General features: G+C 35.6%; 1 protein-coding gene across 1 annotated transcript in view; it reads right to left on the bottom strand.

The window, feature by feature from the left end:
• The window catches only part of LOC144957493 (uncharacterized), a 114191-nt gene that overhangs the window by 97895 nt on the left and 1296 nt on the right, over window positions 1–15000 (bottom strand). The window contains exon 2 of the mRNA XM_078888814.1: window positions 1644–3255. Coding sequence (XP_078744940.1) covers window positions 1644–1794 — 151 coding nt within the window. The 5' untranslated portion in view covers window positions 1795–3255. The remainder of the gene's footprint in view (window positions 1–1643; window positions 3256–15000) is intronic.

The following is a 15000-nucleotide window of genomic DNA, read 5'->3' on the forward strand; positions in this document are numbered from 1 at the left end:
GAACAAAACATTCTCAACACACAAAGACTGGGACATAAACAGCGGTGTCCTAATTACAATACAAAAACCAGGAAAAACGAAAGGACCCGTAAACAACCTGCGCCCAATAACATTACTGAATACCATAAGAAAAACACTGTCAACTATTGTCCTCAACAGAATTAGACCGAAAATAGAAAATTATCTATCACATAGCCAAAGCGGGTTTCGCCAAGACCGAAGCACATCGGACGTTGTATGGACACATAAATGGTTGGCAGCAAAGGCACTCAAAGAAAACATATCCATAACAATATCCGGAATCGATATGTCCGCAGCCTTTGATACGATCGACAGAGGAAAACTTTTGGAGATATTAACAGAAATAGTAGACGAAGACGAGCTCCGAATAATCCGATTTCTCCTCAGCAACACAAAGATACAACCAAGGATATACGGGGCCACAAAACAGACGCAGTTCGAAAGTAACATCGGGAACCCCCAAGGAGATAGTCTGAGCCCGATTCTGTTCACAATATACTTAGAACACGCTCTGAAAGAAGTTCGAAAAGTCATTCCAAAACCAACGACTCATATTGAGAACGCAATCCCTAGAGAAATCGCCTATGCAGATGATGTCGATTTTATTGGATCAACACCATCAAATATAGACATCATACAAAATACCCTCATGAAATATAACCTCCAAGTCAATGCCAATAAAACCGAATTTACAACAATATCGAGGAACAAAGAGGAATGGAAAAGAACAAAGAAAGTCGGCTCACTAATTGGAGACACCGAGGATGTACAAAGAAGAAAACAGCTATCAAACGCCGCACTCAGTAAACTCACCAATGTATGGATTAGAGGTGACAAAATAAAGAGAAAAACCAAACTGAAACTGTACCATGCTCTTGTAAAACCGGTACTTCTGTATAACTGCGGCACTTGGGCGTTGACAAAATCCGAAGAAGAACATCTGGATGCCTTCCATCGCACACAGCTAAGAAGGGTACTGGACATCAAATACCCCAAAAAGATCTCAAATGAATCACTCTATAAGATCACAAAAGAAAGACCAATCTCCCTTGACATTTTACAACAACGATGGCAACTTTTCGGTCACATACTACGCAGGGACAAAAACATACCAGCAAACCAAGCCATGTCGGGATACTTCCAAAAACACGGGAACCTTTTCAGAGGAAGACAGATCACAACACTCCCCGTGATCCTAAACAAAAACCTCACAACACTTGGACAAAGCATTAGTCTCATAACGGCAGGGGACCTTGAAAATCTGAGAACCCTAGCAGAGGACCGGCAATATTGGAGACACCTCACACAGGAAATACTGGAAACAGCCAAGGCGACCCGATCTTTCGGTCGAGACGCGAAAGGCATCTAAGTCAAGTCAAGTCAAGATTTTAAAACAAAACAAAACCTCATCACAGCAGCGAAATTTTTATTCTCTATTGTCTTCTGGCACTTTCCTACTCACTTCATCAAACGAGATTCTCTTGTTGTTAAAAACAAAACAAAACAACCTAATGAGATATATTTCCTTTTAAGATTTGAACAAAAAACAAACAAACAAACAAACAAACAAACGTTTATAGTTGAAGACATAGACATGATATTTATACGGAAGATGTACTCACGTGATTTGCTTGGATTTCGTTTGATAGTCATCCATCGGAAAGGTTTTCCCGGCATCCCCTGTTGGCTGGAACTACAGTTCTCCGACTTCAAAGGAGACGAAGTCGGGGGAGGGGTCTGGTGGTGATGGTGGTGATGGTGAAGATAGCTCATGATATGTCCTCCAGGCGTCGTGGATAGGCCTCCAACTCCCGTGCCTCCAACGACCCCTCCGGCAGAAGCACCACCATATTTGCCACCAAGACCCGCAACTCCTCCACTTCGGTTCCGCTACAGAAAATACTTCCAGAGACGTTTAGGTTTAGATTTGTTGGATGTGTTTGAAGAGGTAGGTAGCCATTGTTGTGGTTGTTGTTGATAGCGGTGTTATTGTTGTTGTTGCTGTTAGTCTGGTATCGGACTGGTGAGATCTCTAGAAAATTCGGGGCTGTGGTCATGATGTTGTGTTGTTGTTGTTGCGTGGATACTGACAAAGCTGTGGCACCAAGACTGGCAAGATTTCGTGGTGAAATGTTTCCTGGGATTGAGGATAGGGATGAATTGGTCGAGTTTACGAAACAGTCTGGAGGTGAAAGGTCATGGGATGATGGCGGGAAAGGGGATGTGCTGGCTGGGTTCGGAGATTCGTGAATTGACGGGATTTGGTGAGGATTTAGAAGATTCTGTTGTTGGTGGTGATGATGTTGTTGATGTTGATGATGATGATGCTGTTGGTTGAGGTGGTTTTGGGATGATGACGAGTCAGATAGACCACTGTATATGTTGTGTTGTTGATGTTGTTGTGGTTGGAGGGGTGGAGACCATTTTAATCTATCTGATCTGGGAGAATGTTGATGATTTAGTCTGCTGCTGCTGCTACTGTTGTTTGAGGTGCTATTGTTGTTGTTAGTGCTGCTACTGGTTCCGTAGAGAGATGACATTGAATGTGTATCGCTTGAGCCGAGGGGTAACTCCCAGCGGTAGCGAGTTGTGGGGACATAGAAGCATCACCCGTTCCTCCAACACTGCTAGCGCTCCCTACGCTACTACTACTACTGCTGCCGCCACCACCGCCACCACCACCATTGTTGCTGTAGTAACTTCCATGTGGATGATGATGGTGGTGATGGTGATGGTGCTGTTGATGATGGTGAGGTTGGTGGTGGTATGTACTGCTGCTGTTGCTGCTACCGTAGAGATCGGCGATCGTGGAACCCGGGTAAACACTCCCAGGATAACCGTGATGGGAGTCCAAGTTACACAGTGTGTAATCTGTCTCTGCATTCATTGTTTCCATTTAGCTGACACACTAACCAGCGGTTAAAAAAAAAAAAACTACGCACAACACAGTATCTAAACACTACGAATTATTTTATTGACACATCTCCGTGTCTCTCTTGGTTTGTAATAGGATATATCCTTACGACAGCACACTTAGAAATTCAAACAACACACTGTTTGGTCAACACTTGATCGGTTAAGATCCTGAGACTATCCAGTTCATTATCCGACAACTTTGAAGACAGTATTCTATTGTTAAACTATGTATGTGTTTATAATTGAATGCTTAAAGTTTGTAAAGAATCCATTATGATCAGCTGTAAATCATACCCTTGTTTACTACTATTGTGTACACTGCTTAGAAGAAGGGGTAAATAATAGTAAAATATCTATTGAGACGGTCTAAATTCAAATTATACATCCATTTATGAATCGCGTGGATTGTTGCCGATCAACTGTTGGATATACGTTGTGGCCCATTTGTTCGGCTATGTGATCATGTGGTATGACACTCGCTTTCAGATCGGAAGGTCCTAGGTTCGAGCCTCGCTCGGTGCATAGTTGAATCCTTGGAAAAGACTCTTTACTCATATTCTCTATCCGTACTCAGGTGTAAAATAGTACCTGGCGGTTAACAGCGTTTTCTATGTCGGAAAAAAATTGAAAAAAAAAACAAGAAACAACAAAAATAAAACAGCAAACAAAAACAAACAAACAAACAAAAAAATCCATTAAAAATGATGATAGCCGACACACCTTTTCGCGAGACGTATGATATTGAAATTTAAGTGAACTAAAGGCCACACTGGCTGATAAAAAATAAATCAATCAATTTATTGATAGATAAGTAAGTAAATTAATAAATAAATAAATAAATAAAACCTCGAGCGAGGTCATGAGTTGAGGTTATCTTTCGTGTGTTTGTTCAGGTTTGTTTTCTTTTGCCTTGTATGTTTTTGTTTGTTTTAATTTTGTTTTTGGGGACTTTTTTTTGGGGGGGGGGTTATGTTTTTTTGTTGTTTTTTTTTGGTTTTTGTTGTTTTTCGTTGTTTTTGTTTTTGGTATTCTTTTTTCTTGTACTGTTTAAGTTTGTTTTTTTATTTATTTCTTGGGGGAGGGGGGAAGAGACTGAGAGAGAGAGAGAGAGAGAGAGAGAGAGAGAGAGAAGAGAGGAGAGAGAGAGAGAGAGGAGGGGGGGGGTGAGGGGAAGAAGGAATGAATTTTTTTTTTTTTTTTTTTTTGTGGGGAGCGTGGGTTTCTAAAAGGGAAGGGGGGGGGGGGGGGTTTGAGGTAGTGTTTGAAAAGAGGAGTTAACACTTTTTAATCAATGTTGACCTATATTAACTTCAAATTTATCAGAATCGTGTATTAAAAATTTTCAACAAAAAAATATATCAACAGGTCTTTTTTTTGAGGTCGAATAACTCTAAATGACCATACGCCCCCCCCCCCCCCAATAGATAAATAGAATAAATAAATAAATGAATAATTTAAAGAATACATAAAAGCACAACAGCAAAAAAAAAAAAAAAAACACACGAAAAAACAACAACAACAGATCTTTTCCATAAATTCAAAAAAAAAAAAAAAAAAAAAAAAAAACAACAACAAATGTTTTAACTAAAAAGGCGTGGCGAATTCGTTAAAATTACAACAACAAAAAATTAGAATTTCTCTGACAGGTTCTTCACGATTTCCTGACCACAAAATAAAGTAATCGACGAGTGACCGTGAGGGTAACGCTGCCTGTCTGTCTGTCTGTCTGTCTGTCTGTCTAGATTATACGTAAGAGTTAACGATTACGTTTCCCCGAACCTACACGATCGACGAAAGTCGAGGAAAGTAAACCAGGATCTTTGTCTTCAGACATCGTCGTCACACGACGCGCAATGCACGACGAGTTGCGGGTGGTTGGATGGGAGCATCACCCTTGAATCGTATACCTATGATGTTCGCATGGGTGTACGATCCGATAGTGATGTCGTTTCTTCTTCTCTTTACTAGCCTATCCTGCTTCTTTGGTTTGTGATTGTATTTTTGACAGGGGATATTTTTTTTCTGTAAATCTTCTGCCTGTTTGTCCTTGGTTATTTATAATTTAGCTTATGATATCATTAGGTTATGATTTTGATTGACATTTGTACTATTTTTGTTAGATTGCTTGTTTTTTTGTTTCAGCGGTCTCTCATATAACCTCAATTGTGTTGGAAGAGACCTAAAGCAACAAACAAACAAACACGACGAGTTAAAAAATAAATGAGCATTTATATAGCGCAATGTCCACTAAATGTGCTCAAAGCGCTTAACAATGGGTCCCTGGTCAACAGCAACATCTAACATGTAGGACGAGACATGCAGCCTGTTAGGCTATATTACATTTTTTTTCGGACAGAAGCAATGCTGTTAACGGCCAGGTACTCATTTTACACCTGAGTATGGTGAGAGAATGTGAGTGAAGAGCCTTTTCCAAGGACTCAACTATGCGCCGAGCGAGGCTCGAACCCAGGACCATCCGATCGGAAACGAGTGGTCGTTGGTCGATCGTTTTGGTTCGGAGGACGTAGTCGTTAACTCGCTAATCCCTGTTTCTTACTACTACTACCACGATCTGCCGCCTTTAGTTTTACAAAACTCTTCATTATCCATTCAAAACAGGTTTCGGATGTGTTGTAATTATAGTAGTAACTGAGGTGTATTATAATATAGTACATAAGTACACTAAGTACACCAACAGCTTTTTCCTTAAGGTCGTGAGATTGATGTAAAGAAGACACGCCAAGATTCAGTGTAAACTTTTCACGGTTTAGTTATGAATGTATTTATATTATTATTATTATTACTATTATTATTGTTATTATTATTATTATTATTATTATTTTTATTATTTTATTATATTATTATTATTATTATTATTATTTATTATTATTATTATCATCATTATTATTGTTATTATTATTTTTATTATTATTATTATTATTATTATTATTATTATTATTATCATCATCATCTTTCATATTATTATTATTATTTTTATAATTAATAATAATATAATAATAAATAATAATAATAATAATAATAATAATAATAATAATAATAATAATAATAATAATAATAATAATAATAATATAATAATATAATAATAATAATTAACTATTAAAATTCTTATTAAAATAAATCTATTCTTTTTAAAAAAATTAAGGTTGGAGACCAAAATTGTTCAGTACTTAAATCCGAGTAAGCAAGCACAGAATTACGGGCTAATCTAAAAATGTATAAAACTAATTCTTCCACATTGATACGCAAGTACCTTGCATACCTTTTATAAATTAATAGTAATTCTATCAACCCGTTGACTCATAATATGACTATGTCGTATAAAATCTGCTGGGTAGAGGGCATTATGATCGGCCATAATTTAATGTTTGGAAGCCAACTGGCCACCTTGTTGCCAGATTCATTTGCGCGCAGCTCCAGACTTTATTACCGGATCGATTATGACCGCTGATGGCCCAAAAGATTCAGGTTTCGATCTGAATTAATTGGACTTTCACAATACAGAAAATCGGTGCCTGTTTGTAATAGCCTCTATAACCTTGCAAATAATAGCGGGTTCTCCGCTAGTTTGCTAAAGTTACATTATGGTATTTCTTTAAAAGTAGTCATTCGGAATCAATAGGTCTATGATAGCACATCTGGCCAAAAACCAGGTTTAAGGTTCGATTCCTAGAGTTGTGAGGCGGGCTGATTTTTCTTTTTCTTGTTTTTTTTTTTTTTTCTCTCTTTTGTCTGGTACTGTTTCATACACGATTTTTCAAACCAAAATTATAGAGGAAATGTTTGAAAAATGTGTTGATTTATTTTAGGAAAAAAAAATATAGATAAATTATGATCAAAATGAATGATACTTTATCAATTTCCAAGCATTCTAAAGTTTGTGACCCAACGTGTGAACACGATAACCCAAATAATAAGGCAATAAATGAGAAAATTGATAATGAAATCACAGAAAACAAGATTTGGAATAGGAATAGTAGATAGTTATGTTCAGAAGAAATGCTAAACCCACGTTTGCTATTGTTATTAACAGCAGCGAGCATTCAAACTTGAAAACTTTAGAGGAGAAACTATGACATGAATTGTATAATCTTTTAAAACAGTATCTACGTCATTTTTGAGAAAATATGGCGTATAAGTAATTACAAAAGTATTGATGATATGTGATGATATTTATTATTAATCTCCCTGATCCAGGATGTTGGGGACTAAACTCCGGAGTTTATCACGGACCTATTGCATGAAACGGACAATGCTGGCAATTGATTGTTATTACCCTTTGGTTCGCTTGATAATCTTTTGCAAAGTCCTGTTTTTATTTCTGCCAGGTCTAACAAACCCAGCTACCCAATCAGGTAATGTTGGGTGGACATGGGGATAAGAAAAAAAAATATCTCGATTTCAACCAAGATCGGTCGAGGTCCTATAGATAGTATGCGCTTGGCCAAGAAGCTCACAACATTGCCATCCGGAAGTATAACGGACCAACACACAAAACTGTGTGTGACCATGAACGTTTATAGTCTGGTTAATACAGTTTAGTGAGAATTGCTCATAAACGGGGATGGCAAAAAAAAAACAATAACAAAGACCTGAGTGACGTCAACTTCGAACTATCTATTGCATGTTAGAGCGAGGCTCTACTAAATTAGCTTTCGTGACCCCCATCCCCAATCGGAACGGAGAGCAAAATTCCTTCCTGAAGGCAGATCGACAGCTGCTGAAGTTGTCATATCGGCGACTTGAACTTGAACCCTCGGGTGTAATTTGTGACTTTTGGTCATTTGATTTACTGGTTGGGACATTGTACAAAATTGAAGTGATAGGTGACACTTAGTTTGAGTCGTGAGTCCAACAACCTGGACCACTACACCACAGTGATATGAATGAAATCAACAGTAGGTATATATCAGGGCAGCAATGACAAATTAATAATAATAATAATAATATAATAATAATAATAATAATTATTATTATTATTATTATTATTATTATTATTATTATTATTATTATTATTATTATTATTATTATTATATATATATAAGAAGAAGAAGAACAACAACAACAACAACAACAACAACAACAATAACAACAACAACAACAGCAACAGCAACAACAACAACAACCCACCTTGGTAAATATAAATTAAAAATAAATTATAACATTATCATGACCATTATCTATATTTAACCCTTTAATCACCAAAACCTTTGATACGTGACTATCTATGTCATTTTTATTTCTTTCTTTGTTTATCCTATAGATAGAATGCGCTTGGCCAAGAAGTTCACAACATTGCCATCCGGAAGTATAACGGACCAACACACACACCCTGTGTAACCATGAACTTTTATAGATAAATGCGCTTGCAAGGAGTTCACAACATTGCCATCCGAATATTAACGACCAACACACAAAACCTTGTGTAACATGAACTTTGATAGTCTGGTTAATACTAGTTTTAGTGAGAACAAATCACAAACGCGGATGGCAAAAAACAAACAAAGGCCTGATGTGACGTCATCTGCATACTATCTATAGTCTGGTTAATACAGTTTAGTGAGAACAACTCACAAACGCGGATGGCAAAAACAATAACAAAGGCCTGAGTGACGTCATCTGCATACTATTATTTATTGACCCCGATGAACCCGTGATGCGCTACGCTACACCTACATGTTCACCATTTCTATCTAATTTTAGAAAGATATGAAAGAAAGAAAGAATTCGCTAATGATTTTTTTTTTTTTTTGTTAATTAGATTAGAATATGTGACCCTTCGCCTCCAAACGGAATTAAGTCGGGTTGGTTAAGATGTTGAAAATTGAATTTATAGCCAGAAATATCAGATTTGTGTTGAGTTTGTATGTTTTATTGAGGAGAATGGATATCATGTTTTAGGGTGCTAATGCCAACAATTTATATTTTTGACCAGTTTAACATTTAATTCGGCTTCTTGGCATATGGTTCGTTCCGACATAATACCGTTTTGAGACGATGGGTGACATATAGAAAAATAATGCATTTTATGGGGTGGTTGAGTAGTTAGACACCGGGTTATATCATACGAGAATGTACGGCTATGTGGTCTAGTGGTATGACATTCGCTTACGGATCGGAAGGTCCTGGGTTCGAGCCTCGCGCTCGGCGCATAGTTGAGTCCTTGGAGAAGGCTCTTTACTCACATTCTCTCACCGTACTCAGGTGGAAAATGAGTACCTGGCCGGTAACAGCGGTGTCTTTGTCCGAAAAATTGTAATATCGCTTAACAGGCGGCATGGCATGTCCCGTCCTACATGTTAAATGTTGCTGTTGACCAGGGACCCCCTGTAAAGCGCTTTGAGCACATTTAGTGGATATTGCGCTATATAAAGCTCTTTTTTTTAAAATACGAGAACCCAAATTTTTTAAACTCTATTTCAAGCACAATTATTATCTTGTTTGTTTGCTGGTTTGTTGTTGAGTATTTGTTTAGTTGTTTTGGTGGGGATTTTTGTTGTTTTTTTCTTGAAAAAAATTAGCTCTAAAATAGCTCAATATCCACTATTAGTGCTCAAAGCGCTTAACAAAGGGTCCCTGGCCAACGTCAACACTTAACATGTAGGACGGGACATGACGCCTGTTCGGCGATATTACAATTTTTTTCGAAAAGAAACAACGGCCAGGTATTCATTTTACACCTGAGTGCGGTGAGAAAATGTGAGTGAGGACTCAACTATGCGCCGAGCGAGGTTCGAACGCAGGACCATCCGATCCGAAAGCGAGTGTCATACCACAAGACGGCAAAGCCGCACAATTCTTAGACAATCCTATTAATTTTCTATTTACTCCAATATGATTGACTATGACATTCCTATTGACATCAGCTCAGACGAGAGTTTGTTTGATGAAGTATCTATAGATAGTATGCAGATGACGTCACTCAGACCTTTGTTATTGTTTTTGCCATCCGCGTTTGTGAGTTGTTCTCACTAAACTGTATTAACCAGACTATAAAAGTTCATGGTTACACAGAGTTTGTATGTTGGTTTGTTATAGATAGAATGCGCTTGGCCAAGGAGTTCACAACATTGCCATCCGGAAGTATAACGGACCAACACACAAACTCTGTGTAACCATGAACGTTTATAGTCAGGTTAATACAGTTTAGTGAGAACAACTCACAAACGCGGATGGCAAAAACAATAACAAAGGCCTGAGTGACGTCATCTTCGAACTATCTATACTTCCGGATGGCAATGTTGTGAACTCCTTGGCCAAGCGCATTCTATCTATAGTATTATTTATTCGCGGAATGTCTAGGTGACGGCTGTTTACGGAGCGACAAGGTTGGGTAGGAGGGGGGGGGGGGGGGGGGGGGGGGGAGGAGGTGAAGAATGAAGAAGAAAAACGATAATATTACCTTTTTCATAACCTGAAAATCTTACATCTCATACTATATTATTATGGAAAGAAATTGACGTCACTCAGCTCATTGTTATTGTTTTTAGATAGTCATTTTAATTATTAGTTCTCATTAAATTACAGATAGTATGCGCTTGGCTAATAAGCTCACAACATTGCCATCCGGAATTAACTTACCAACACACACACACAAAGCTATGTTTAATCTTGAACGTTTCTAGTCTGATTAATACAGTTTAGTGAGAACTACTCATAAATATGGCTGGCTAAAAACAACGACAAAGACCCGAGTGACGTCAACTTTGTTGAATATTTCGGACTCAGAGAAGAAGGGTTTTCAGCCCGAAACGTTCCGTGTTTGGTATTTTTTTTTTTTTTTTTGGTTAAAGCTCATATTCATTTTTGTTTATTACTTTGTAAATAATATGCAATCGCAATAACACGATTTTTGTTATATTCCTCTCTACTTTTTAGTATAATATTATTTAACCTTTACCAGTTTATAAAGTATCTTGATAATCATTTGATTATTTATTTATATTGGACAAGAAATTTAATATATAAGTATAATCAACACAAAGTCACCATAATATATTCCGCTTGTTGTTCCACTGTACATTTTAAGACTTAATTTTCTTTGCCAATTTTTATTTAATTTATTAACATTTGATATTTCTTTCATATATTACCGAATTCTGTTGTGAAATAAATTATAATTTCCATACAAGGAACCCTCAGGGCAGAAGATCAAGGGGAAGGCCACGAGGAACATGGAGAAGAATTAAAGAAGCTGATATACAGAGAAGTGGTAAGACCTGGAATGAGATAAAAAAGTTGGCTCGGGATAGAGAAGGATGGAAACTGTTTGTCTGTGGCCTATACCCTGACCCAGGGTGAAAAAGGCAATGATGATGATGATGATGATACAAGGATCAATAAAGTATATCTTATCTTATCTTATCTTATCTTATATGCAATTCATGTCATAATCTCTACTTTAAAGTTTTCAAGTTTGAATGTTCGCTGCTGTTAACAACAATAGCAGCAAACGTGAGTTTAGCATTTCTTCTGAACATAACTATCTACTATTCCTATTCCAAATCTTGTTATCTGTGATTTCATTCTCAATTTTCTCATTTATTGCCTTATTATTTGGGTTATCGTGTTCACACGTTGGGGGCACAGCATAGAAGACAAGAGACCGATGGCATGGGATCGCAGACTTCAGAATGCTTGGAATTTGATAAAATATCATTCATTTTGAGCATAATTTATTATTTATATTTTTTTTTTCCAGAAAATAAATCAACACATTTTTCAAACAGTTTCCTCTACAATTTTGGTTTTAAAAAATCGTGTATGAAACAGTACCAGACAAAAGAGAGATAAAAATAGAAGAAAAAGAAAAATCAGCCCGACTCACAACTCTAGGAATCGAACCTCAGACCTGGTTATCGGTCAGAAGTGCTACGACAGAGGTTAGCCGATAGTTGAGACAATTAAATGCCTATATTATTACTATTATTATTATTATTATTATTATTATTATTATTATTATTATTATTATTATTATTATTATTATTATTATTATTACTATTATTATTATTATTATTATTATTATTATTCTAAAATAAAGATCTGAACAAATAAGTGTGTCTGGAAGGTGCCGGACATTTTACACCGGTGCCTGCTCCTTAATACGCTTCAACAGTCATGACGTCACTTCCCCCCGTAGTGACGCAGAGTAACTTAGTAACGGGATCTAAACTATCGGAACAATGGCGGAGGCCCTAATGAAATACTTCTTCGACGAGCATAAAAGTGTATCCAGGGGAGAATGAAAAACATTATGAATCTGATCATGTTTTGAATTTTGTACATTCTGATTTTTTTTCTCGCCAGCATGAAGAATAAAAAGTACCGATTTTCTTTGTTTAGAACCAAGCTGCTGGTTGCTGGGCGATGTGACATCAGACTATTGAATCCTGTTTCTTAATATGATATTATTCTAAAATGTTGTTGGAAGACATGGAATATAATACATTTTATCATTATCAGGAAAAGTCCGAATTTGGCCACTATGGGTTTCCAAGTATATTTTGAATATTATAATTTAAATGACATGCTAGTAAGAGGTCTTGTTATATTTTTTTTTAATTCTACTTCTATGGAAGAACTTGAAACAATGTGCCCCCCCCCCCTACCCCCCCCCCCCCCCCTCTCCCACCACAACAAAAAAAAATAGATTGAATTTTTTTTTAAAACATCTATACGCCCACATTCTATTTTTCGCATAACACGGATATATAGTTCGATTTATAATAGTTAACCACAATGTTGTGTGTGGAGTTTAAACAATAAGTTACATATCTAACATTATTATCATTGCCTTTGTGTGTAAAGGTGGGCTTTACATAGGAAGAGGTGGAGAGGACGAGGAGAAATGAGGAGAAGAAGAAGAAGAAGAAGAAGAAGAAGAAGAAGAAGAAGAAGAAGAAGAAGAAGAAGAAGAAGAAGAAGAAGAAGAAGAAGAAGAAGAAGAACAACAACAACAACAACAACAACAACAACAACAAGAGGAAGAAGAAGAAGAAGTCTTTGGTTCAAACCGTAATCCAAGACAATTACCAGACAATGATAGATTCCCAGCATTACATTCCATTAGACCAGCACCAGTAGATTATGTTTCTTCCATCCTATAGATAATTTGTGGCCCCTCGTCTCAAAACGATATCATGTCGGGATGGACCAGATGTTAAGAGTCAAATTATAGTTAAACTTGTCAAAAAATAAATATGAAACGTTGGTATTTAGCACAGTAAAATATGATATTCTTTCTCCTCTATGAAGCATATAAACTCAATTTAAACATGATATTTATGGCTACAAATTCCATTTATTTAAGCATCTTAATCATCGTGACTTAATACCGTTTTGAGACGATGGGTCACATTTATAGATACAGCGCTTGATCCTATCTCTCTTACGTCGTCTTCTAATTAATGATACAGTATACTGTATGACAATTAATTGTCAACAATGCAATATCGGATGATAATTAATTAACAGATCATTTCGGCTCACATTAATGTCGTTGTTGTTTGTTTGTTTGTTTGTTTATTTGTTTGTTTTTAAAATGTTTGTCTATTCATTTATATTATATTTATTTATCCTTGATTGTATTCTAACGATTTGGCAATAAGCATTAATTCATTAATGGATGATAATATACAGTTTGTCATTCATAATTCTGTCACGTTTTTTTTTTTTTCAATTTATTTACCAATTTATCTTTTTTTCAAAGTCAACTTTTTAAAAATCTGTTTTTTATTCATCTATTTATTCAATCTTCCAGCCAGAGGTGATAAATACATACTTAGTTCTAATTGGTAGATGCTTTATTTTTCGAAGTGATTTTTGTTCTGATTTTTATTGTCGCTTAGTTTTCTTCCTTGTTTTATTCATGCTTATGTGAATGTGTGTGTGTGTGTGTGTGTGTGAGGAGGAGGGTGGGGGGGGGGGGGGGGGGGAGAGGGGGGCGTCCGTATATTAAGTTTGCATTTTTTTTTTACAAGAGTGAAGCGCCTGTGACTTTTTGTTGACAACAAGAGTTTGAGTTATGTTTAGTAGTGTGATTTCTCATTACAGTTGAAAATTGTATATTTAATTAATTAATTCATTCATTCATATAATATTTATTCATTTCTGAACATTTTTGTTTCTTAAATTATCTATTTATCCATTTATATATTTATTTAATTATTTATTTATTTAGTTATTTGTTTATCTATTTATTTATTTATTTATTTATTTATCTATTTATTTGGTTATTTAGTCATTTTTAATCTATTCACTTATTCCTTTAGTCATTAATTCATTCATCGATTTATCTATTCATTCATTCATTCAGTTATTTATTTATTTATTTATTTAATTATTTATCTTTTTACTTATTCATTTAGTCATTTATTTATTTCATTCGGTTCATTTCGCCAAATCAAAGTATCTTTCTGTTTTGCTTTGAATTTCACCAAATTTTAATGTAAGTAATGCAATCTGACTAATCTGTAAAAACTTTCTGTTTCGACATTTTAAATGTTCATTGTGAGTAAAAGTTGACTCGCTAGGCTTATTCTCTAAATACCTCCACGCATTATTTTGGGATTGATTGAATCAATGATAATTAATTATTATTGTTTATAACATCATCATCATCATCATCATCATCATCATCATCATCATCATCATCATCATCATCATCATCATCATCATCATCATCATCATCATCATCATCATCATCATCATCAATCATCATCATCATCATCATCATCACCATCATCATCATCATCATCATCAACATCATTAAGAAAATATGGTGTTATAACGGTGTTATTTTGGAATGAATAGGACTCCAAAAAAGTTAATTTAGTGTTAAAATTATTCTAACATTCAAACTTTTGATGTTTTTATTTCATTTGTTTTGTTTGTTTTGTTTTTGATTTTGATTTGTTTTTGTTTTGTTTTTTGTTGTTTTGTTGTGTTTTTTTTTGGGGTTAAATTTTTTTTTTTTTTTTTTTTTTTTTTTTTTGGGGGGGGGGGGGGGGGGGTTGATTTTGTTTTGTTTCTATTGTTTGTTATTTT

This window comes from Berghia stephanieae, chromosome 12 (assembly GCF_034508935.2).
Source record: "Berghia stephanieae isolate SIO BIC M18660-M18661 chromosome 12, UCSD_Bste_1.3, whole genome shotgun sequence".
Classification (NCBI taxonomy): Eukaryota; Metazoa; Mollusca; class Gastropoda; order Nudibranchia; family Aeolidiidae; genus Berghia; species Berghia stephanieae.